Source organism: Amyelois transitella, chromosome 21, assembly GCF_032362555.1.
Source record: "Amyelois transitella isolate CPQ chromosome 21, ilAmyTran1.1, whole genome shotgun sequence".
Lineage (NCBI taxonomy): Eukaryota > Metazoa > Arthropoda > Insecta > Lepidoptera > Pyralidae > Amyelois > Amyelois transitella.
This window is the reverse complement of record NC_083524.1, coordinates 575,655-601,482: the sequence shown is the minus strand read 5'-3', so window position 1 is coordinate 601,482 and position 25,828 is coordinate 575,655. Positions and strand designations below refer to the sequence as shown.

Sequence of the window (25,828 nt, the reverse complement as noted above, 5' to 3'; positions counted from 1 at the left end):
TCAAGACTGTTGGCTCTGTCTACCCCGCAAGGGATATAGTCGTGACCATATGTATGTAATTGAACTACTCCATCTGTTTCATCGTCATCGTATTTATGGTATGTATGTATGTATGTGGATGAAGCGAAGGAAATATGCAGAGATCGTGGCAAGTGGAAAGAGGTAGTCTCTGCCTACCCCTCCGGGAAAGAGGCGTGATTTTATGTATGTATGTATTCAGAAAATCTCACTGTACGCAGAACCCAAAAAATTACTGCGTGATTTCGAATGATGTTCGGGAGGTGGCCTAGGTGCCTTTGAGACCCAAAGGAACATTTTTTTTTCTAACTTGCCTAGGTCTTGAATGTTTATTTATATATGTTAGTATTTATTATAAAATATAGTATCGTTGAGTCGTCTATCACGTAGTTAACACAAGTTTCGAATTTACTGCCACGCTTACTCAGTCTCAAAAAAAAGTTAAGCACATTAAAATCATAAACGGCCTTTTGACGGCCATTTGACGGCCTCTGTGGCGCAGCGGTAGTACGCTTGTCTGTGACACCGGAGGTCCCGAGTTCGAATCCCGGCCAGGGCATGATGAGAAAAGACTTTTATTCTGATTGGTCTGGGTCTTGGATGTTTATCTATATAAGTATTTATTATAAAATATAGTATCGTTGAGTTAGTATCTCGTAACACAACTCGAACTTACTTCGAGGCTAACTCAATCTGTGTAATTTGTCCCGTATATATTTATTTATTTATAAACAAAAGTTTTTGCTAGAAAGGGCACATGCCACAGCACATCAACTTACCAGAAACACAGCACGGATACTCCAAAAACGAAGAGTATTGAGAAGATGAGACTCGGCGCAGTCCTCGGTAGTATCCCCCCCAGCCACAGCACGGCGGCGACGCACGCGCATGTCGCCGTCATTTCGGTGAGAGACGCGATGAACCACGACAACGTGTGGTAGGAGAGGTCTACGCCCATTACAGACATTAGCTGACAAGTAAAAACAGAAGAGACTTCAAAAGATTGCATTCCTGTTAGTCTGTTAACGAAACGAAAAAGCATTGTGTGCCTTTGTAGATACGACCGTTGCTGAAAATTCATACATACATACATATGGTCACGTCTATATCCCTTGTGGGGTAGACAGAGCCAACAGTCTTGAAAAGACTGATAGGCCACGCGTTTGGCTTAGTGATAGAATTGAGATTCCGATTGCTAGCCCATCGCCTAAAACAGGAATCCCAAGTTTATAAGCCTATCCCTTAGTCGCCTTTTACGACATCCGTGGGAAAGAGATGGAGTGGTCCTATTCTTTTTTGTAATGGTGCCGGGAACCACACGGCACAGTAGATACGACAGTTGCTGAAAATTCATAAAGTTCAAAATTAATTAATATTCGTTTTTACGGTGCATTTCAAACGTCACTATAAAATGGTCAAATGGTATCCTGTATTTTACATGACAGAGAGAGAGAGAGTCATAATAACTCACCATCGTATTCCCTGATTCCTTATCAGCAACCATGAACCGGACGGCAGAAGCCACAGTGTAAAGAAGTGAGAAGAAGAACGCCACCAGCAATGCTTGAGACTCGTACAGAGACGTCTGGAAGCTGTGACAAAATAACATACATACATACACTGGAAGCTGTGGAAAAATTTACATACATACATACATATAATCACGTTGATGTATCTTATGGGGTAGACAGAGCCAACAGTCTTGAAACATTGATAGGCTACGCTGTTTGGCTTAATGATAGAATTGAGATTGAAATAGTGACAGGTTGCTAGTCCATCGCCTAAAAGATGAATCGCAAGTTTTTAAGCCTATCCCTAAGTCGCCTTTTACGACATTCATGTAGTACACTGTACTTATAATACGAGTATTATAGTAGGATAGATACGTAACTTAAAAATCGGGACATTGAATCATTGACGTCTGCCATTATACATACATACATAATATCACGCCTCTTTCCCGGAGGGGTAGAAAGAGACTACCTCTTTCCACTTGCCACGATCTCTGCATACTTCCTTCGCTTCATCCACATTCATAACTCTCTTCATGCAAGCTCGGCGGTTTCGGGTACTTTTGACCTGACCCTTTACCAGGACGTCCTTAATTCTGCCATCATATAGTGTAGATACTTACAAATCTTTCCTATAGCAAGGATAGGGAGTCTGCTGCGTGTACACCGCCCATTTCATCTCCTCCCTCGCCTCCCGTTTCGACCTGGTCTTGTTTCGAGCAAGATCTATGATGGCTCGGTCAACCAGGTCCTGGATCTGAATGAAGCCGCGGAAGTACCTCATGTCTTCTAGAAAATTCGCTTCAGGCCCCGGTGTCCACATGCTGGGGAAAGAGGCAAATTTTTATTTTTATTTATTATTATTATTACACATAACAGAATACAATACATATAATAAGATAAAAAAGAAATAGTAGAAACAGATCTGGGTCGTATCCCACAGGATGTGTTTATGCAAAAAAACAAACGGGGAAAGAGTTCCATGCGTTAAAATACATTACATTATATTTCAATTAAATCAAATCTAACAAGCCTTGCCACAATTAGCACAGCAAAAAAAAAAAGAAAAAGAAATAAAAACAAACAAAAAACAAATCAAACAGACATAATTGGAAAATTTTCAATTAGAAGGAAATTGAGGATTTAACTTAAGGTGTCAGTTTGTGATAAAGTATATTCCTAAGTATTCTGGAGTATGATATTGTTCAAACAGCTTTCGGGCAAGCAACCTGTCACTATTTGAGTAACAAGAGAGGATTTCTCAAGTCAACACTTAAAGTAAGTCACAGATTGTGCTAACTTTATGTCCACAGAAAGTGAATTCCACAACCGCGCTGCCATAGTGCCGTGTAGTTCCCGGCACCAATAGAAAAAAAGAATAGGACTACTCCATCTCTTTCCCATGGATGTAAAAGGCAAGGGATTGGCTTATAAACTTCTTCTTTAAGGCGATGGGCCAGCAACTTGACACTATTTGAATCTCAATTCTATCATTAAGCCATACAGCTGAACGTGGCCTATCAGTCTTTTCAAGACTGTTATCCCTATCACCTTTACAAGGGATATTTCTTATAGGCGTTTTATTATGGATGTATGTAAAACTCTAATAAATGCCTTGTCTAATGTGGTACTTGAAAAAGTGAAAGCAAAGAGCGCAGTGAGTACGTTAGTTTATTTCTTGTAGATAAAATCTTAGATACGCATAAGTACATGACACAGCTGATGATAGAAGAGAATGAGCTGTAGTTCTTATTTTGAATCTACTTGACACTTTATACAATGGCCAGGGTGTTCGTTTTTGATATCAAAACCATGAAGATATAACAGTACTTACTAATTCCTTGTCCTGGTCGTAGTAGGCACATTATCGATGTCCATTCTGATTTTGTATTCAATGTTGGTTGGGACTTCTGTATATTTTTCTGCGTTCAGAAAGACGAGACCTGTGAACGAATCAATGATGAGTGTAAATTTGATGTTTTCGTCTCAGCCGCTTTAAGTTCACATCTAAGCAAGCAAACCCGTGCATCCTCAAAAGATCAGCGCTGGCTGGGTAGCATATTGTGTACAGCAAGCATTATGCTGTATGTAGAGCTGGTACCCTTTCGGGAACACCATCCTAACCTATAATTATAGCTGTTTACTTTTAATTTTACTTTTACTTTAAATTAATTAAATGTTTGAAAAAGTAAAAATAAGAGCTTTAAGAAGTATATGTGTGTGTGTTAGTTTAAAAGATCGAATTAGAAATATTGATGTAAAAGAAATGTGTGGAGTGAAAAAGGATGTGGTGACCAAAACTGAAAAGGGTTTGTTGAGATGGTTTGGACATATCGAGAGAATGGATGAGGACAGACTAACGAAAGGTATTTTTAAGGAAGACCTGACTGTAGAAGTGGAATAGGATCGATCGTCGAACTTTCAAAGAAATAATATTCTATTAAATTATAGTTTTTTTACCACTTACCAGCTGAGAATTCATTGACGACACTGAGTTTGGCAGCATTATGTATGAGCTGGTACTCGTCAGGCATCGCGTGGAAGCGGTTCAGGTTGATGCACTGAAGAAGGTCTGAGGCCTTGGTTAGCAGGTTACCGATACCCTGGTAATGATTCCAATGAGAAGAGTCTTAATTTACAATTATTTATTTAATGGCAATCTACAGAGTACTAGAAAACTTAAATACGAGTATTATACATATATCATCTTATATATAAATTTCTCGTGTCACAATGTCCGTTCCCGTACACTTCCGAAGCCGGCTTGACCGATTCTCATGAAATTTTGTATATTAAGTAGCTTAGTGAGTAGGTCTGAGAATCGGCCAACATCTATTTCTCATACCCCTTAGTGATAAGTGTTGTCCACCCTTTATATATTTTTTTTAACTAGAAATTACTTAAAAAAAAATTATATGGCAAAACAACGTTTGCCGGGACAGCTAGTATATATATATATATATATATATAATTACATACGGTTTGCAAAGACAAGAAAGAATTATGCAGGGATCGTGGCAAATGGATAATACGTTATCTCTGCCCGCCCCTACGGGAAAGAGGCGTGATTAAATATGTTCACTGATCACGACCAAAAACACTATCTACCTTCAAATCATCAAAATCATCGAACAACCCGTCCACGTCCATATCAGGTATCTCCCAGTCTCCAAGCAGACTGTTCCTCAGTTCTCCAAAACTCGGTGATCTCAAGATGTTCCTCAATGCTGCGACTCCATCTTTGTGTTTGGACAACTTGTCCACGGATGAGAAGGATCTGGAGAAGGAGTGCACCAGACCTGTCAGTTTGGTCATGTGAGCGAAGCTTGCATTTGCCTGTAAGAAAATTAACGTAATTAGATTCAAGTTCATGTCGTGTGGTTCCCGGCACCAATAAAAAAAAAGAATGGGACCACTCCGCCTCATTCCCATGGATGCCGTAAAAGGCGACTAAGGGATAGGCTTTTAAACTTGGGATTCTTCTTTTAGGCGATGGGCCAGCAATCTGTCACTATTTGAATCTCAATTCTATAATTTAGCCAAGCAGCTCTGTCTACCCCGGAAGGGATATACACGTGATTATATATGTGTCTATGTAGGAAGATGATGAAGACCTTATTAACTAAATAAATAAATACGGGACAAATTACACAGATTGAGTTAGCCTCGATGTAAGTTCGAGACTTGTGTTACGAGATACTAACCCAACGATACTATATTTTATAATAAATACTTATATAGATAAGTTCTTCTCTCATCATGCCCTGGCCTGGATTCGAACCCGAAACCTTCGGTGTCACAGACAAGCGCACTACCGCTGCGACACAGGGGCCGTCAAAAATCTTCTCACCTTTTCAATAATCCTGTGCACAAGTGGAGTATCAGGAGTATACAGGATCTTCCCCATCAGCAGAGGCTTGACGAAGCTCCACACTATCTTACCGCCCTCCACGTTGATGATATCGGAGTACAGCGAGCGGCAGAAGTCAGCTGAAAAGGTTATAACCTTTGCTGAAAAGGCTTTAGCGCTATGAACAGAAGTCGGCTGAAAAGGTTATAACCTTTGCTGAAAGGCTATAGCGCTATGAACAGAAGTCGGCTGAAAAGGTTATAACCTTTGCTGAAAAGGCTATAGCGCTATGAACAGAAGTCGGCTGAAAAGGTTATAGCGCTATGAGTATAGAGCATGGATCTTGACTTTCGATTCTTTGGTGACTTCACTAACGTAACACACCTTCAGCCAATAAATAATAAATAGATAAATATATATAGTGCCACTAGTGCCACACTAGTGCCGTGTGGTTCTCGGCACCAATACAAAAAATAATAATACCACTCCATCTCTTTCCCATGGATGTCGTAAAAGGCGACTAAGGGATAGGCTTACAAACTTGGGATTCTTTTTTAGGCGATGGGCTAGCAACCTGTCACTATTTGAATCTCAATTCTATCATTAAACCAAATAGCTGAGCGTGGCCTATCATTCTTTTCAAGACTGTTTTCTCTGTCTACCCCACAAGGGATATAGACGTGACCATATGTATGTATGTATGTATTCTATTCTAATTGCTTACTGGGCAAAACGTCCAGTTGAGCCTGGTCAGGCTCCGAGGAGAAGTCCTTGGCCTGAACCACGGTCTTGTAGAACCGGTTGACGTTTGGATAAAATGGTTTCCCGCACATCATACTGCCGGCACTCGACATGAAGTTGGCAGCTGAAACGGTCACAAAGTAGAAATATATATATATATATATTGGGAAATGTTTTTGACAAAGCTAAGATATCCCTATCAACCCCGCGGGAACTCCGGTATAAAAAGTAGCCTACACGTTATTCTGGGTCTTCAGCTACCTACATACCAAATTTCATCGCAATCGGTTCAGTAGTTTTTTGCGCGAAAGAGTAACAAACATCCATACTGACATCCTGACATACTCACAAACTTTCGCATTTATATTATTAGTTGGATGATCATACGAAAATCATGAATTTTGTAAAGTATTAATTCCGTAATTAGTCCCGTAAAAAAAGTTTATACCTACACAGAAGTGACACCAATGACAATTTTTGAAGTACTTTACACTGGGTATTTCTGCACTGACGCTTTAAAAGCGGAAGTGCAGAAGTAAATTTAGTTTTAACTAATTTATTTGACGTCAACCAATGCTGTGACACCAAAAGACATGACAATAATTAAATGATATAGAAATGTCCCAAAATGATCAATAAAAAAGTTTTGAATTAGTTTGAATACTAACCAATGCTCTTACGGTGAGGGAAAACATCGTGAAACCTGCACATTCAGGCAACTGGATGTGTAGCCATGATCGATCCAATACGGGTTAGGTTCCCCTGCAAAGGTCGCGGAGGTCAGACGGGAGTCGCTTCGTGTAAAAACCTGACTCACCCAATCCAGGATCCATTGTCAAATGCATACCCCGGGCTCCTCTCCAGAGTGGTGAGGATGCAACCGGGACTAAAGCCAGGAGGAAGAAGATAAGATGAGAAGAGAAAGATGACCGATAGGATTAGAAAATAAGAATGCCACTTACAAGACAGAAGACTTCCGACAGAGCTGAAGTTCTTCAACTCCTGGAAAAGTGGTTCTTTGGCCAAATTATCAGTCAAATCGCCAACACTGCTCTGAATGGTGGGAAGTAGTGCAGCCATTTGTGGTAGACTGTGGAGAACCGCGGCTCCTTCAGACTCTGTGAGTTGGGAAGCGTTGTATAGCTTCACCAGGAGAACTTCTGTCACCTGCAAGATGAATAACATTATATCTATTGAGGTTATAAACGTTATACATACTGTATTAAGTCTTAAAGTAAAGGGTCAGGTCAAGAGCACCCGAAACCGCCGAGCTTGCATGTAGAGAGTTATGAATGTGGATGAAGCGAAGGAAGTGTGCAGAGATCGCGGCAAGTGGAAAGAGGTAGACTTTGCCTACCCCTCCGGGAAAGAGGCGTGATTTTATGTATGTATGTATGTTACGTCTTAACTGATAAGACAAACCGACAGTGACGTGGACTCCGGGCCATATTCAGTTTATTTTCACTAGAAACGATTTCTCTCAACTTTGTGTATTCTGTTAGGGAGCCTGGAGGTTCGCTTTGCATCTAGAAAAAAAATGTTTATTTCCTAATAGGCTTGAGCATGGTACGTGATAAGCTTATAAATTTGGGATTCTTCTTTTAGGCGATGGGCTAGCAACCTGTCACTATTTGAATCTCAATTCTATCATAAAGCCGAACGTGGCCTTTCAGTCTTTTCAAGACTGTTGGCTCTGTCTACCCCGCAAGGGATATAGACGTGATTATGTATGTATGTATTGGACGTGAATATTTCAATACAAGAGATATGAGTCTCCCTCCTTTCTTCCTGCACTTACCTGGTCCATAATAAAGCTGAAGTTGAGATTCTGCATCATCACCAGGGCAACCTTCTTCGCTTGGCCATCGGAAATTACACAAAATTGGTCGATCACAGCCGCGTAAACATCTTCAGCGGTCACCACGTCCAGATTAGCAGGAGCTATGACCTTGGACATCCAATCTGGGTGGCAGACGAAACGGGAGATGTGATAGTCTCCAGCTTTTGAAGTGAAGAGCTGGAAGGCAAATGGATTGAACTCAAAATGTTGAGTATTATGATAATTCTAGTGATTAATATTGCCTATTTCGTCTAAAATAGAAATGGCTTGAAAATAAAATGTTTAAAATTATTATTCACGCTGGTGATTATCATTGCCGTGTGGTTCCTGGCACCAATAGAAAAATTAATTGGACTACTCCATCTCTTTCCCATGGTAGTCGTAAAAGGCGACTAAGGGATAGGCTTACAAACTTGGGATTCTTTTTTAAGGCGATGGGCTAGCAACCTGTCACTATTTGAATCACAATTCTATCATTAAACCAAATAGCTGAACAAAGCCTATCAGTCATTTCAACACTGTTGGCTCTGTCTACCCCGCAAGGGATGTAGACGTGACCATATGAATGAATAAATAAATTTGAGGATGTTGCAAATACTCACAGGTTTCAGTTTGAGATGTCCAGCGTGTATACGAGGCGCGGCGATGGACCAGAAGTTGGTGTTATTTATTCCGATGCGGTTCATGGCCGTCTCCAGTCGTTCCGGGTCGGAGAACAGGGTTGACACTTCCACTATTAGATGAACAAATAATACACGTCTCTATCCCGTACGGGGTAGACATAGTCAAGACTCAAAAGACTCGAAAGTTAGCTGCATATATTTTTTATTATAAGATAGGATTATAAAATTCGGATTCTTATTATAAGCGATCAATTCAAATTTTTTTGAGCAATACTGCCGAACGCGGCATTTCAGTCTTTGTGAGACTTGTGGCTCTGTCTACCCTCCACTTGTTATAGGTATGTATGTATCAACTTTTATCTCTTCATAATTTCGTGGATAAAGTATATTAAGTTATAGGTATATAAAGTTCACGTCGGCAAAAGCAAGATTATAAAGTAAAAATACTGAGCCAAAAGTACGTATAAACAATATATTCAAAATTATAAATGCGAAAGTTTGTGAGTATGTCAGGATGTCAGTATGGATGTTTGTTACTCTTTCACGCAAAAACTACTGAACCGATAACGATGAAATTTGGTATGTAGGTAGCTGAAGACCATTATCTCGGAGTTCCCGCGGGATTGATAGGGTTTCCATGCGAACGAAGTCGCGGGCGGCCTCTAGTAAACTATATAAACAAAGGAATATAAACAATACCTACAAATGGTATCCTTATCAGTAACGCTATCTCTTCTTCATGCGAGAAACTTAACAAATATTTAAACTTTATTCTTACCTTTGAGCTCATCCTGTTCTACTAGTTGTCTTCTCATATCATTGAGGATGACCAGACCTTTGGTGACTGCATCCAGGTCAAACTCCAGAGGGGTTCCATGCAAAATTGGCTGCAGTACATTTTCAATGCCTTGGACACTAAAAATATTAACAGAAAAGTATGTAGATTAGTTTGGGAAAATATTTGTGGTACAAATACGTTTTTACCTTTGCGTCAACATCTCTTCTTCTTAGCTTTAGTCCCGGTTGCATCCTCACCACTCTGGGGAGGAGCCCAGGGTATGCCTTTGACCATGGACCCTGGATTGGGTGAGTCAGGTTTATACACGAAGCGACTCCCGTCTGACCTCCGCAACCTTTGCAGGAGAACCCAACCCGTATTGGATCAATCATGGTTACACATCCAGTTGCCTGAATGTGCAGGTTTTCTCACGCAGTTTTCAATCACAGTTAGATCATCGGTTAGTGTTCAAACTAATGTACATAACTTCGTACATAACCTTTGCGTCATCAGGTTCTTTGATAATAAAAAGATTATAAAAAAGATACTGTGATCATCACATGATGATCATAACGTGATGTGAAAATATTTAGGTATGTAGAATTACATACATATACATATGGTCACGTCTATATCCCTTGCGGGGTAGACAGAGCCAACAGTTTTGAAAAGACTGAATGGCCACGTTAAGCTATTTGGCTTAACGATAGAATTAAGTTGAATTCAATTCGTGACAGTTTGCTAGCCCATCACGAAAAAGAAAAGAAAGAAAGAACTCCAAGTTTGTAAGCCTATCCCTTAGTTGCCTTTTACGACATCCATGGGAAAGAGATGGAGTGATCCTATGCTTTTTTGGTATTGGTACCGGGAACCACACGGCACTATGTAGAATTGATAAAGGTTAATTCTACATAGTGCCGTGTGTTTCCCAAAATTAATTTGTATCATCCACCTAAAAATCATCATGGTTCTAACTCGATCTAGCAAAATATCCTAGGTTTAGCAAAAATTAACTGTCTTACCTATAAACTATTCCATTTAGCATGTAATCACTAAGGATCTCCATCAACAAATCTATAACAGAAGTTAATCGCCCCTCCATAGCTCCTGACACGTCCAGATTGCTAGCCAAGCCGAGCAGGCGACTAGCATGGTGAATAATATTCTCCACGTGATAAAGAATGTTAGACGCGAAGGTGAATCGCCAATATTCTTCGGATTGCAGTTTTGGCAACTGAAATGGCAAGTTTTAACGAACTCAAACTCAAACAAAATATTTATTGGAAATAAATTTAGCAGTATTAACAAGTATTAGGCTGGAAGGACCCTTAGACATGATTATATCGAGGCAGCTTGAATGAAACTCAGACTCCCGGAACGAAGACATTTATTCAAATATCACATTTCTATTTATGTTTGTATGAGATCAAAACCATATCGCGTTTCAAAACGGGATAACGCCATCTATTATTATAAAATTAAACTAAACTTATACATATATTAAAAACCAAATTAAACAGTTTGCCCCTTCAGGCATGCAATACTTTTTAGTATTGAAAATACTAACGTATTCGTTTCAAATGTGGAGCTTATACTTTTTAATCTACGTACAAGTAATCTGATTGATGTTAATTCACAAATTATTCTGAATGTAGGTACAATGAGATAACTTTATCTTTAGAGAGAGATAGGAGAGCACAAAGCAAAAAAAAGATAACTCATTGCAATTAAAGGTAATTAATTGTTAGGCAAGACAATGTCACAAGCTTAATTAATTGACTTACATTCTTATTAACCAAGGTTTTGTTGATATTTTTGTACACCATATCGGACAGGACATCACAATTGGTATCATTACAAACGTTGAACCAGTCGTGTTTTGATAGGCGGAGATACTTTTTTATTGAAAGTTGGGTGTAATTACCAATCTGTAATTAATTAAAATAATTAGAAAAAGTGTTATTTCTTCAAGAGCAAAAGTAATGTGTTCTGATTAACGTAATTACTCGTCTCATATATACTCTAAATAATTTTCAGTAATGCCAGCACATACATACATATGGTCACGTCTATATCCTTTGTGGGAAAGATAGAGCCAACAGTCTTGAAAAGACTGAAAGGCCACGTTCAGCTGTTTGGCTTAATGATAGAATTTAAATTCAAATAGTGTCAGGTTGCTAGCCTGGCGCCTAAAAGAAGAATCCCAAGTTTATAAGCCAATCCCTTTTACATCCATGGGAAAGAGATGAAGAAGTCCTATTCTTTTATCTATTGGTGCCGGGAACCACACGGCACTATGGCAGCGCGGTTGTGGAATTCATTTTCATTGGACATAATCTGTGACTTATTTTAAGTCTAGACTTGTGCAATCCTCTCTTGTTACTTGCCGTGTGGTTCCCACCACCAATAGAAGAAAAATAGGACCATTTCATCTCTTTTCCATGGATGTCGTAAAAGGCGACTAAGGGATAGGCTTATATACTTGAGATTCCTCCGGCGATGGGCTACCAACCTGTCACTATTTGAATCTCAATTCTATCATTGAGCCAAGCGGTAGGGCGTGGCCGTGTCTGCCCCGCAGGGGTTATAGACGTCATTATATATTACGTTATGTTCATTATAAAACATTAAAATCTAAAGTTGTTTTACTCACGAGATGCAAATTTATGTCGGCATCTTCAATTTCCTTTGCCAAATCATTTGACACTACACTTCTTAGCTGTTTGCTCAAATTGTTATCTTTCAAAAGGTACTCCTTCAGTGGTGCTATGACTTCTAGCTTATGAGCTACTTCTGAAGCGAGCTTCTTTAAGTACGGCACTTCTTTTATGCCTTCTACTTCGTGAAAATGCGGCAGCTCCGCCCTGACCATCCTGATTGTGTATGCTAGCACTGATAGGAATCTGTAATAAAGTAACGTAATTAACAAAAAATAAATACGATTATTAGAATTCGCGAATCGAATTTAAAGACAAGACTCTTGCTGAGAATTCGCTATGAAGGTGGAGACGAAGAGAGCAAGAGAAAGGCCTCTTTTTCTTTCTCTCTCAAACAGAGGCAATAATCGTCTTTAAATACTTACTTACTTTCGTAAAAGGCGACTAAGGGATAGGCTTATAAAATTGCGATCCTTTTTTTAGGCGATGGGCTAGCAACCTGTCAGTATTAGGATCTCAATTCCATCATTAAGTCGAGCAGCTGAACGTGGCCATTCAGTCTTTTCGGGACTGTTGGCTCTGTCTACCCTGTAAGGGATATAGCCGTGACTATATGTATGTATGTTACTTTCAGCTGATACTGTCCTGTATCAGCTGAAAGGATTAATGATGGCACTGAGATTCGGATAGTGACAGAGTGCTAGTCCTTTATCAAAATGAAGAATCCCAAGTTTATGAGTATTTTCCTTCAATTACTTATTATTTTTGACGACCTCTGTGGCGCAGCGGTAGTGCGCTTGTCTGAAATCCCGGCCAGGTCATGATGACAAACGATCTTTCTCTGATTGGCCTGGGTCTTGGATGTTTATCTATATAAGTATTTATTATAAAATATAGTATCGATAAGTAAGTATCTCGTAAACACAAGTCTCGAACTCACTTCGAGGCTAACTCAATCTGTGTAATCCGTCAAATATTATATTTTTATTACATATTTATTTTTGGACCCTCAAATCACATGTTAAGACCTGAAAACCTTTTGGAAATACGCTATGCTGATAAAAGACGAGAGGGAAGAATAGAGGTATCTTGTGTTATGGCTTTTTTATTTTGCAAGAACACTGAAAGTCGGTAAATACTTGTTGCAACGCATCCTCAATGCTTTTAATGTGCGCTGCCTCTTTGATTATGGATTTTCCTTTTTATTTTATTTGACTGGAAGAAATCCCGATTGGGATAAGTCCGCCATTGTACACATTCTTCTTTATCCAATGACTGTTCTATTTTTGTATTATTTTTTTTTATGTGCAATAAAGAGTTTACATACAAACTTACATAGTTGCATTCCCGAATTCATTCCTGCTGACATTCCTCGCGAGACAGCCCTCCAGCTTGCTGCTGTTCGACGTCAGGTCTTCCAGGAGATGCAGCTTCACCTGTTCCAGCATCTCGTTGACTGACTTGTTCATCTCGTACTTTGTGTAATTTCTGGACGATATAAGCTGTAAGTTTAAGACCAGTTAGAGAAATTGACTTTCAGCTATGCCGAATTATATTCTTAGTTACCACATTGCCTCGCTACTTATAAGGTCAATGGTCGGTTTTAAAATAGTTCTTATATCACAGATTTGTTTTTAGTTAAAGATGTGGAGTGTTCCAGCATCTCGTTGACTGACTTGTTCATCTCGTACTTTGTGTAATTTCTGGGCGATATCTATAAGCTGCAAGTTTAAGACCAGTTTGAGAAATTTAAAACTTTTTGATGTGAAGTGGTTAATAAATTGTTCTTCCTCAACATCTTCAAAGATTTGTCAGCTAAGTTAAAAGAATCTACTCATGGACAAAACGTTGGTCTTTACCTCGATACCTTATTACGATGAGGATTTCCCAAGCAAAGAGTGTATGTATAGACATTTCTTGAAATGCAGACTGTTCACTAATCTCTGACGCAGAATGGAGGTATTTCTCTTACGTCTGTTACATCTAAACTCTGTCAGTTTCGAACATATCCACCTTCAGCTTAGATAAATGGGGTCAAACGTACTCAAATCTATACTAATATTATAAAGCTGATGAGTTTGTTTGTTTGAACGCGCTAATCTCAGGAACTACTTGTTCGAATTGAACAATTCTTTTTGCGTTGAATAGACTATTTATCGAGGAAGGCATTAGGGTATATAACATCACGCTGCAACTATTAGGAGCGAAGAAATAATGGGAAATTGTGAATAAAAACGGGGAAAATTCATCCTTGAGGGCTTCAATGATGCCCAAAATAACTATTCCACGCGGACGAAGTCGCGGGCACAGCAAGTTTAAAATAAAAAAGATGACGGCACATAACAACTTTGGTACACATTTTCTCTTTAAAGTTACCTCTCTGATAGCCATGTCCCAATGGAAGTCGTTCTTCAGGGTATGATGTACCTCCTCCAGCGACATGGTGGGGAGGTGACAGAGAAGGTTGTCGTACTCCTGTTTCTTGATCAGTTGGAGATTGATCTGCTTGAACCAGGACGTGAATTTTGAGCAGAGGACGCATTGACTGCAAAAAAAATGACGTTTCAATAGGTTTATAATTTTAATTAGATTTACTTTTTTTATTTTATTTTTAAATAAACAAAATTATATATAAGAGCATTTAACGTGTTTAATACAGTGCCGTGTGGTTCCCGGCACCAATACAAAAAAGAATAGGACTACCCCATCTCTTTCCCATGGATGTCGTAAAAGGCGACTAAGGGATAGAAAAGACTTATTAACTTGGGATCCTTTTTTAGGCGATGGGCTAGCAACCTGTCACTATTTGAATCTCAATTCTATCAATTGTAACATATGCGTATTATGGCCTTTTAAAAACTTGTACAATATTTTTGTTTTTTATTCCTAGTTACCTATCCCGAAACCGCCGAGCTTGCATGAAGAGAGTTATGAATGTGGACGAAGCGAAGGAAATATGCAGGGATCGTGGCAAGTGGAAAGAGGTAGTCTCTGCCTACCCCTCCGGGAAAGAGGCGTGAGTTTATGTATGTATGTATGTACCTATTGTTCAAAAACAATGTCGAAGCATCAACTACGTTCCCTGTCAGTCCAAAAGCTATCTTTGTCAAGGATTCCTTGGACATCAACTGCGAAGCCACTTTTCTCAGCCTGGATATTTTATCATCGCTTATCCAGCTTGGTTTTTCGGGAGATTTCGGACCATCTTCGACTTTTTTAAGGTTAAATTCTGTTTTCAATATGACATCATTTAGAGTTGTGTAGTTAACATCTTTGGATAATTTGAGGTTGCTGTCGTAGCCCTGAAAATAATAATATATTTAGAATATACATACATATAATTGCGTCTTTATCCGTTATTCTTTTTTCGCTACTACTTAAAACGAGAGTGAAAGATATTTATTCCATATAAAATAAATAAAAAAATTGTTTTAGAATTAAGATTTTATACAAATCAATAAATCCCAATAATGTATTCTCTCGTGTACATTTCTATTCTTGGTTTGGATAATGGGAATTTGACGTTATTGAAGAAAATGCTGCAGTGCAGTTTGTTACTGCTTCTTCTGCACTGACGCCTTGGAAGCGGCAGTAAACTTAATTTCAAGTAATTTATTTGACGTCCAACAAATCTTGTGAAACCGAAATATATGACAATTATTAGAATTATGTAATATCAATGTTTTTATTTAGGAAGTGACAAGAAATTTAATTTAAATTTGACATTATACTTTCAACATACCTGTGACGCAAAAACTAGTGGAGGAATTTCCCTCAGGACCTCCACTCTGTCAGTTCCACACACATCTTGTTTCAGTTTAGACAAAGCTCCCGTGACGTCTGGTATGTAGTCTGAGAGCGTAACATTTGACCGGCAGAATGCTGCCGAGTTGTTAACGTCTATATCATGTAGGAGACGTACTAACTGGAAGAGATAAGATTTAATGAGAATTTGTGAGTACAAATATATAATCACGACTACATTCCTTGCGGGGCCATCAGTCTCGAAAAAAGAGATGGTGCCCATCAGCTCCGTCTCATTCCCATGGATGACATAAAAGGCAACTAAGGGCGCTTATAAACTTGGGATTCTTCTTTTAGGCGATGGGCTAGCAACCTGTCACTATTGGAATCTCAATTCTATCATTAAGCCAAATAGCTGAATGTGGCCATTTAGTCTTTTCAAAACTGTTGGCTCTGTCTACCTCGCAAGGGGTATAGACGTAAATATAAGTAAGTATTTATTTATTTACTTGTATGTGTGTAGTCTAAGGAATCATTTTTATCCCAATGATGTAAGCGAACATAAATTATCACGTTAAAGTATATTTAGGCAAGAAAATGTGTATTTATATTTACATGTATGTTATCCAGTTTCGACAGTATATCTTCAGCGATATCACAGCTCATCTCCACTGTATCCAAAAAGGTGTTAGCATGAGGTCCATTGTACAAAGTCCTCAGTTCACCCCACCAGTCGTCACCGGCAAGGAAACTCAGGATGACGTTGTAGTTCTCCAAACTATTCTGTAGATATTTCAGATAGACTGGAATGCTTAGGTCGTAGGCATATTTGATTGATGATTTCATAGTTTTTATTAGTTGTTTTCTGAAATAATTGAAAATGTTAAATTTTGGTAATCTGTACTAGTAGTGCCGTGTGGTTCCCGGCATTATTCTCAAATTCTAAATAAAAATTCAATAAAGTAAAAATAAAAATCCAATTCTAAATAGGATAGGTTCACTCCATCTCGTTCCCATGGATGTCGTAAAAGACTTCTAAGAAATAGGCTATAAACTTGGTATTCTTCTTTTAGACGATGGGCTAGCAACCTGTTACTATTTGAATCTCAATTTTATCATTAAACTAAGTTGTCTTCTTAAGACTGTTGGCTCTTAATTGGATTCTTAATTTCCGTCTCTTCTAGTTCATGTAGTGGGTAAAATACTAAAAGAAAATGTATGATCAATTTAGCGGTTAATAATATTCTAACAGCATGCAAACATAAAGATGCTAAATAAATTTATTTATTTAAGAAATATATGAAATATAATTGATACCTTTGGTTGAGAAATTCTGAGATATTAGTTATATTCTGTATATCGCCGTATTGTAAAACATCAACCAATTTGGACAATGCTTGTTTAGAATCCTCAAAATCTTCTGTTATAGTATTTTCTATCGCTCCGTACACTGATTTATAATTTTTAGCACAAATCTGCGCTTTTAACCTATCTCCTTCATTAAGAATATCATTGGTAGTATCATTAGTCTTCATATCTTCACACATTTCATCCAAGCCGTTTACAATTTGAAACCTTTTATCATTGGTCCATACTATCTTTGTAAGTACATCAAAATGTAATGCAACCGCATCCGAAGGTCTTCTTTTAAACATTTTTTGTATGCTATACAAGTCTTTGTCAAGTTTTTTCAAATCAGCCTCATTCTGATCAGTTTTAATTTCATCAACTTTTAGGTTATCCATTGCTGTTGCCAATTTATTTATAACAGCTACAATTCTGGTCAAGTAAGTCATGGAGTGGATTTGCTTTCTATTAATTTCAGTATACAATCTATATGATGGATCAGACGCATTGATTTTATAATTTAAAATTTTGTCTACAGTTTTTGAAACTTTATCTTGGATGGTGTTTAATTTTACGTCGTTTTCTGTTATAAGAGTTTCATTTTCTTTAGCTATTTCCATTAGTAAGTTGGTGAGATCAGTTGCTTTGTTAAACGCGTTTTTGTAACTGCTTGATAAATTTTGTACTGGTAATGTGAAGAAGTAATATTGCTGTAACAAATTAGGAAAATTATCAGTCAAATAAATGGTTTATTGTTCACTAAAGGAGTATTATTACGAATATAAAACAGTAGTGCAGTATAAAGGCGGGCTTATCCCTAAGTGGAATTATTAAACCTTGTATAAAGTAGGTATTCAATCTGAGTAGCGTCGGTGGTCGAATTGGTAAGGTGACCCGGTTATAAAATACGTGATGCGCAGAAAGGCACAGGTTCGAATCTCGCCTCGGCCATGTACCAATGACTATTTTCGAATGTATGTACATTGGTTTAAATACTAACCGATGCTCTTATGGTGAGAGAAAACATCGTGATGTGTATCCTTTATTGATCCAATACGGGTAAGGTTCCGCTGCAAAGGTTGCGGAGGTCAGAAGGGAGTCGCTTCGTGTAAAAGCCTGACTCACCCAATCCAGGATCCATGGTGAAAGGCATACCCCGGGCTCTTCTCCAGAATGGTGAGGAAAGCAACAGAGAATAAAGCCAGGAAATACTTTATCATTAAAATTAGTATAGCTTATAGATACCTATGATTGAACCGCATTTATAGCAAATAAAGTATTTGTATTTGTATTGTATATTTTGGAGAACTCACAGGTTTAGCGATAACATCAAGAAGTGTATTGTCTCCTCTTGGTAGTGATATCCAATGCAGCAGTGACGGACAGACAAGTGGTTTGACTTTCTCTATTGTGGAAGAATCTATCCCGTTTCCTGGTAGAGGGACAAGGGAGTCTAATACTGCTTCACAATCCCAAAACTCCGAAAGTGATGCTCTTCGTATCTGGAAGAAAGTCCAAAACATAATTCGAATGTTGATGTTTTCTAAAGCCACTGAGAGATAGGCTTATAGACTTGGGATTCCTCTTGTAGGCGATGGGCTAACAACCTGTCACTATTTAAACAGCTAAACGTGGCTTGTTGGTATTTTCCAGGCTGTAGGCTCTGTCTACACCGAAAGGGATATAGATGTGACTATATCTATGTATTTACGATGATGTGTTCAACTCTAGACTTAGGTTTTAGGTAACTCTTTTTAAATCACTTGATTTTTATTTTAATTATAAAGGCACGTAAACATAATATAAGCAAAAATATTGTACATTTCTAAAAAAGTGTATACTTCACTGATACCACTAAGTCTAATCTAAAGTATTTTTTTTACAATGAAACAATAGGTATTTCATATTTAAATCCTAACTTTTTATAGTGGATATTACTTTTAAAACTGGTGTTTTGAAATTACCTGGGTCATAAAACCGTAGTCCCAATAAGAATTGATTAAAGTCCCTATGAATTCGGGCAGCTTATCGTACAGAATATAAAGTCCGGTTCTTCTTGTAAACCCGAGCAGTTGAAGTAAGTTGGAATCAGGCTCTGTGAATAATAACAATTTAATTTTAAAAATAATGTAATCGATTTTAAATTAATATTTCAATCTTGATTTTATAATGGTGGTTAAAAGGTGGTTCCCGGCACCAGTACAAAAAAGAATAGGACCACTCCATCTCTTTCCCATGGATGTCGTAAAAGGCGACTAAGGAGCTGTAAGGGCTTACAAACTTGGGATTCTTTTCAAGGCGATGGGCTAGCAACCTGTCACTATTTGAATCTCAATTCTATCATTAAGCCAAATAGCTGAACGTGGCCATTCAGTCTTTTCAAGACTGTTCGCTCTGTCTATCCCGCAAGGGATATAGACGTGACCATATGTATGTATGTATGTATGTATGTAATATTTTAATTCCGAAATCGAGAAAAATAAAACAAGTCGAAAATCAATTACCGTGAACTTCTTTGAAATACGTCATCAGGTCACCCGCCATGTTCTCCAGGGCCACTGACAATGATTCCAATGTGAATTTCCAGGCGGCCCTGCCGATCAGTTTGCAGTCATCTGTGATCAAACTCTTGTTGCTGCATTTGACGAAATCCTCCCAGATGGAGCTGGTGGGCTGGTTTGTGACACCAGTATTGACTGCCGTGAGAACAGTGTCGAATTTGGTGAAGAAATTGCTGTAAAAAAAGTTAAAGTTACAGGAATAGAAAAGGGCTTTTTTCGCGGGTAGCAGTTAAACTTCAAATACGCATTTTTAAAACTCTTTAAATTTAAATATATTAAAAATAATATTTGTAGTATTTTAAGTTATAATTTAATGAAATTTTAATAAGTAATAATTAATTTACCTGCTGGCATATTGTACTCATATCTAGCACTATGGAATCATTGCAAAAATCAATGGCACAAATGATGGAGCATTTCAACACAAAAATGGCCGATTTTCAAAAGGATTTACAAAAGGCCAGCCCCACTCTGACACTAAAAGCACTATCCACTGATTTTGTTGCTTTCAAGAACTTTGTTTCTACCATGATGAGGGAGTTTCAGCAACAGTTTGAGTTGTTGGCCCAGCAGCAGAATCGTCTGGAGATGCAGCAAGACCTGTTCGAGATGAGAGGACGCCGGAAAATCCTACTATTGCATGGAGTGTCTGAGAGCCCGAAGGAGGATATTGTATCCATAATCTCTGGTTTGGCAGCAAATAGGCTAAGGCTTTCCAACTTCAGGGAAGATGATCTTTGCCGTTTCCATCGCCTGGGCAAGGCATCTCGACAAAAGCCAAGGCCTATTCTTGTGGAATTTTGTACCCTTGCAATAAAGAACAAGTTTTGGGCTGCCAAAACGCAACTGAAGGGGGCCGGTGTGACGATGTCTGAGTTTCTCACTAAAGGGCGGCATGATACATTTATGGCGGCACGTGAAAGCTTCGGCATAAACAGGTGTTGGACTCGGGATGGCTATGTGTTTGTGGTCACTCCTGATGGGGTGAGGCATCAGCTGAACTCCTGTGCAGAGGTAAACCATTTGAGCCTTTCATTTTCGAACGCTGAGACGGGCGGTGGTCTCGTCGCCGGTGCCATTTCTACCCCGAAAGCAACAGTGGTCGCCAAGAAATGACTTTCCTAAGTTATTGGCTAGGTGCTTAATTTATTTACTGTGCATAGTGTTCGTTGTGTATACTTTTTGTATGATGGCCCAATGTTAAATAGGCAACTATATTGTACCCACATTATTTTTATAACTTTTACTTAGGTACCTAACTCACAGCACTTTTTATTTTATTTATTTCACACCGTATATACCTTCGTTTGAGCTTATTTGCTTATAAATATTTTCATTTCTTCTTTTGCATTGACTTTGACAATGACATTTGATCATTTTCAGAAGTACCATCACAATAAAAGTGTGGATGTGGCATTGGACATTACTTGTAATGCCTTTTTTTTTTTTTTAATATTTTCATTACCCTACTCTAAAGGTTATGTTTTTCCCTTTATTTAAAATGCTGAATTGTGTTAAGTAATGATTCATCGCAATCTTTCCCTTATGCTGGCAGGTAGATATATGAATACATAATAATAATATAGAATATTTCACTATATTATTAGATAATTTTTAATAAAATTATATATATATATTTTTTTTTTTTAAAGTTAGGTATATATTATATACTGCCTAGGTATTTATCTATATATATAAATATCATACAATGAATATTGATCGTGATGATAGCTTTGAAACAGTGACTTCAACTGAGGACAGTTTTTGTTCTATCCCCACACCTTTGAATGAAATTCTGCACAATACCTTCTCCGAGTCACGTAAGTGTTTTAATGCGGTTCATATTAATGCACAGAGTATTCCGGCACACTACCCTGATCTCTTAACCACCTTCGACAGTAAACACATTCATGCCGTTTTTGTCTCTGAGACTTGGCTTAATCCTGCTTTACCCTCTACTTCTTACTCATTGCCAGGCTTTATCCTCATTAGAAATGACCGGATCACAGATACGACCGGTGGTGGTGTTGCGATTTATCTACGCTCTTATATCCCATACAATATTGTCCGAGCATCCCAACATACAAATCCTTCTTGTGAAGCCGAGTATCTTTTTATTGAAGCAACTCTTAACCACACTCGAGTTCTTTTAGGTGTTTTCTACAGCCCATCCGAAAAAATCCGTTATTTTTCAACTCTCGAAACCATTCTCGAAGATTTAGCACCATCTTACGGCCAAGTCATCATCATGGGTGACTTTAACACTTGCCTTCTTAGGAATGACCATCGTTCTTCTGCTCTCCTATCTCTTGTTAATTCTTGCAACTTATCTGTTCTTCCACTTCAAGCCACCCATCATTTCCCTAACAGGGAACCCACACTCCTCGACCTCATCCTAGTTTCTTCTGCTGATCTGGTTGCAGGACACGGGCAACACAGTGCTGATATGTTTTCTTACCATGACCTCTTGTTCCTCTCTTATAAACTTCGCCCGCCCAAAGCCAGATCCAAAGTCCTAATGCAAAGAAATTTTGGTTCAATGAATGTGGATTTGCTACGGGCTGACGCTAAGAACACTAATTGGGAAAGGATATCCAACCTAGCTTCCGTCGATGAGCAGGTGGAAAACTTCAACAACATGATCATAGAACTTTATGATAAGCATGCTCCTATCCGTCCGATAAGAGTAAAACACTATCCCGCACCCTGGCTCACTGAAGATGTCAAAAATTCTATCAACATGAAGCACATCATGAAAACAAAATTTAAACGTGACCCTGATCGATATCGGGACAAATACATGGAGGCACGTAACCGTAGTAATAGGAAATGCAGGGAAGCACAGCGCCGCCATATCCATAAATCCGTCGAAAATGGTGACCCAGCCAAAATTTGGAAATTTCTTAGATCGCTCGGAGTTGGAAAAAATAACACCAAGACCTCTAAAACCATCGACATCAATTTGCTTAATAAGCACTTCTCATCTTCCACTTCATTTGATGGCAATGACAAGCTCAACACGTTAAACCATCTGTCTTCACTTCCAACCCCGGATTTTTCCTTTTCATTTAGTCAAGTAGCTGCTAGTGATGTTGAAAAGTGTTTGCTATCGGTATCTTCGAACGCAGTGGGAACAGACGATATCAGTCGTAACATGATCCTGCCAATCCTTGACATCCTTCTACCCACGATCTCAAGCATCATGAACAAATCTCTTACATCCGGTACCTTTCCATCTGCATGGAAAAATGCTAATATTACCCCCATCCCAAAAAAATCAAATCCAACTTCTTTCTCGGATTTTCGACCCATCTCCATCCTCCCATTCCTATCAAAAGTGCTAGAGCGGTTAGTGCAATTACAACTTAACAGTTTCCTGGTCAAAAACAATCTCCTCAACCCATTTCAATCCGGATTTAGGGCTGGACATAGTACGACTACCGCTCTAGTAAAAATCACTGATGATATCCGATATGGCATTGAAAATTCACAAGTCACAATCCTGGCTCTTCTGGACTTCAGTAATGCCTTCAATACTGTGGACTTTGACGTTCTCTTAGGTCTGATGCAATCACTGAACATATCTCCTTCAGCTATTAACTGGTTTCAATCTTATCTGTGCGGACGCCGCCAGCGGGTGCGCATTGAGGACGAGTTTTCTTCTTGGTGCCATACCGTGGCTGGTGTTCCTCAGGGTGGTGTGCTCTCTCCTCTCTTATTTGCGTTATTTATAAACTCCATCTCGTTTCAACTCTGCACTTCCTATCATCTCTATGCTGATGACCTTCAAATTTACTGCCACTCTTCTTTAAGTGACCTATCAAACGGCATCGGAAAAATTAATAGCGATTTGTCTCATATATCCAAATGGAGCAGGGATCACGGGCTAATTGTTAACCCCACCAAAACACAAGCAATCATAATAGGCTCCCCGTGGCAGATTTCAAGAATTGATTGGTCTTCCCTCCCTCCCATTTCGTTTAATGGAGTAAAAATTGTTTATAGCGAAAGAGTCAAAAATTTAGGTGTTCTCTTTGACCGTCAGCTCTCATGGTCCCCTCAAGTGGCGGAAGTTAGCAGGAAAATATTCGCATCAGCAAGATCACTCACAAGACTAAAAAATTCTTACCCACTGCAACTAAAATTTCACTTGCCCAATCCTTACTTCTGCCTGTCCTTGACTATGCTGATTCATGCTATCTCAATCTTTCTGAAGATCTACTTAATAAACTTGAGCGCCTTCAAAATTTCTGTATCAGGTTCATATTTGGTTTACGCAAATATGACCACATCTCCTCTTTCCGTGCACAACTCAAGTGGCTTCCAATCAGGTTACGTCGCAATTATCACATTCTCACACTGCTTTTTTCTGTACTTTTCATCCCTTCTACTCCTCAGTACCTTAAAGAGCGCTTCACCTTTTTCCATCAGAATAACAGTCACACTTCCCGTAGTCTAATTGCCCTTCGCCTCAATACTCCCATTAATATGACTGCAGCCTACTCTAGATCCTTTACAGTTCAGGCCGTTCGTCTGTGGAATGCTTTACCCATTGACATACGCACCTCACAAACAATAGGTACCTTTAGAACGAACTTGAAGAAGTACTATCTCTCTTCTTAACTTTATTCATGGTAATATTCATTTTAATCAATCTATTTTTATATAGGTATGTATATTATTATGTATTTATTTATTTTGTGTAATATTATGTATGTAGTCTGTGTAAGTTTATATTTATAGTTTATGTATGTGTGTAGTTTATTTATTATACACTAACTAACATTTCTTATGTATGCTGCCCACCCGGTTCCAGGATTTTACCTTTCACTACCCAAAGGTTGGCTGGAAGAGATTGCTTAGCGATAAGTCCGCCTTTGCTCAACATGTTCATAATGTATGTTTCTTCTACATATGTATTTTTTATGGGCAATAAAGATAATTTGTATTGTATTGTATTGTATGTTAAAATGGTTCGGTCATGTGGAGAGGATGAATGAAAGCAGGTTGACTAAGCAGATATACAAGGAGAGTGTGGAGGGAAAGGTCGGAGTGGGAAGACCTAGACGAACGTATCTTGATCAAATTAAGAACGTCCTGGTAAGGGGTCAGGTCAAAAGTACCCGAAACCGCCGAGCTTGTATGAAGAGAGTTATGAATGTGGATGAAGCGTAGGAAGTATGCAGAGATTGTGGCAAGTGGAAAGAGGTAGTCTCTGCCTACCCCTCCGGGAAAGAGGCGTGATTTGTTGCTGTAAATGGTGTTCATATTATCTAATTAAATGGTCAACAGTCGAAATGAGTAAAGTTTTCTCAGTAGGACTTTTGAGGGGTAACATACATACATATTATCACGTCTATATGTCTCTGTTCACCCTGCCGGGTAAACAGAGCCAATAGACTTGACAAACTGAAAGGCCACGTTCAGCTGTTTGGCTTAATGATAGAACTGAGATTCAAATAGTGACAGGTTGCTAGCCCATCGCCTAAATGAAGAATCCAAAGTTGATAAGCCTTAGTTTGGTTCCCGGCACCAATAGAAAAAGAATAGGACCGCTCCATCTCTTTACCATGGATGTCGTAAAAAAAAACTTGGAATTTTAGTCAACGGGCTAGCAACCTGTCACTATTTGAATCTGAACTCTATCATAAGGCCACACAGCTAAACGTGGCCTTTTAGTTTGTCAAGGGTCTGTCTACCTCGCAAGGGATACAGACGTGACTACATGTATGTATTCAGAAACCACTAAATAAATTTTAGACTGAAAAAATTATAATTAATAATCTGAAGAACTTACCTAAAAGTGACATTCTTATCAGAAGCGTTGATAGTATCTACGGCATACTTCCACGCGGCCATCAGACTCATATCTCCGTTGATGACTGTGGAGTTCTCATTGAAGACATCACTCAGAATTAGACGTAGAGAGCTCACACCGGATATCAGGGAGTCTAGCACTGATGAGAACTTCAGGAATATGTGTGGACTGGATTCCTGTGTGACATTAATGATGAAAACCTTTCAAATTCATTTATGTTATAGAAAAAAATTGAAGGTTACTCTTGCAGATATAACACAGCAATGGTATAAAATAAGTGATACTACTCGTATTTTCTAAAAGTATTCATAACCAATAAAAAAACAATATTATTACTTAT

At 38.5% G+C, this 25,828-nt stretch overlaps 1 protein-coding gene across 3 annotated transcripts in view; it reads right to left on the bottom strand.

Annotated features, from left to right (window-relative positions):
• Positions 1 to 25,828, bottom strand: part of LOC106140036 (phospholipid-transporting ATPase ABCA1) — a 262,166-nt gene that overhangs the window by 23,903 nt on the left and 212,435 nt on the right. For all 3 annotated transcript variants that reach the window (XM_060950388.1, XM_060950387.1, XM_060950389.1), the window contains 25 exons: positions 25,468 to 25,664; positions 19,614 to 19,843; positions 19,074 to 19,204; positions 18,423 to 18,611; positions 17,080 to 17,819; positions 16,378 to 16,627; positions 15,761 to 15,943; positions 15,061 to 15,320; positions 14,395 to 14,563; positions 13,354 to 13,520; positions 12,015 to 12,264; positions 11,146 to 11,289; positions 10,384 to 10,595; positions 9,362 to 9,498; positions 8,563 to 8,693; positions 7,919 to 8,137; positions 7,083 to 7,287; positions 6,104 to 6,244; positions 5,380 to 5,519; positions 4,638 to 4,865; positions 3,997 to 4,132; positions 3,364 to 3,472; positions 2,153 to 2,353; positions 1,490 to 1,610; positions 798 to 988 (listed from right to left, as the gene is read on the bottom strand). In XM_060950388.1, coding sequence (XP_060806371.1) covers positions 798 to 988; positions 1,490 to 1,610; positions 2,153 to 2,353; positions 3,364 to 3,472; positions 3,997 to 4,132; positions 4,638 to 4,865; positions 5,380 to 5,519; positions 6,104 to 6,244; positions 7,083 to 7,287; positions 7,919 to 8,137; positions 8,563 to 8,693; positions 9,362 to 9,498; positions 10,384 to 10,595; positions 11,146 to 11,289; positions 12,015 to 12,264; positions 13,354 to 13,520; positions 14,395 to 14,563; positions 15,061 to 15,320; positions 15,761 to 15,943; positions 16,378 to 16,627; positions 17,080 to 17,819; positions 18,423 to 18,611; positions 19,074 to 19,204; positions 19,614 to 19,843; positions 25,468 to 25,664 — 5,081 coding nt within the window. The remainder of the gene's footprint in view (positions 1 to 797; positions 989 to 1,489; positions 1,611 to 2,152; positions 2,354 to 3,363; positions 3,473 to 3,996; positions 4,133 to 4,637; positions 4,866 to 5,379; positions 5,520 to 6,103; positions 6,245 to 7,082; positions 7,288 to 7,918; positions 8,138 to 8,562; positions 8,694 to 9,361; positions 9,499 to 10,383; positions 10,596 to 11,145; positions 11,290 to 12,014; positions 12,265 to 13,353; positions 13,521 to 14,394; positions 14,564 to 15,060; positions 15,321 to 15,760; positions 15,944 to 16,377; positions 16,628 to 17,079; positions 17,820 to 18,422; positions 18,612 to 19,073; positions 19,205 to 19,613; positions 19,844 to 25,467; positions 25,665 to 25,828) is intronic.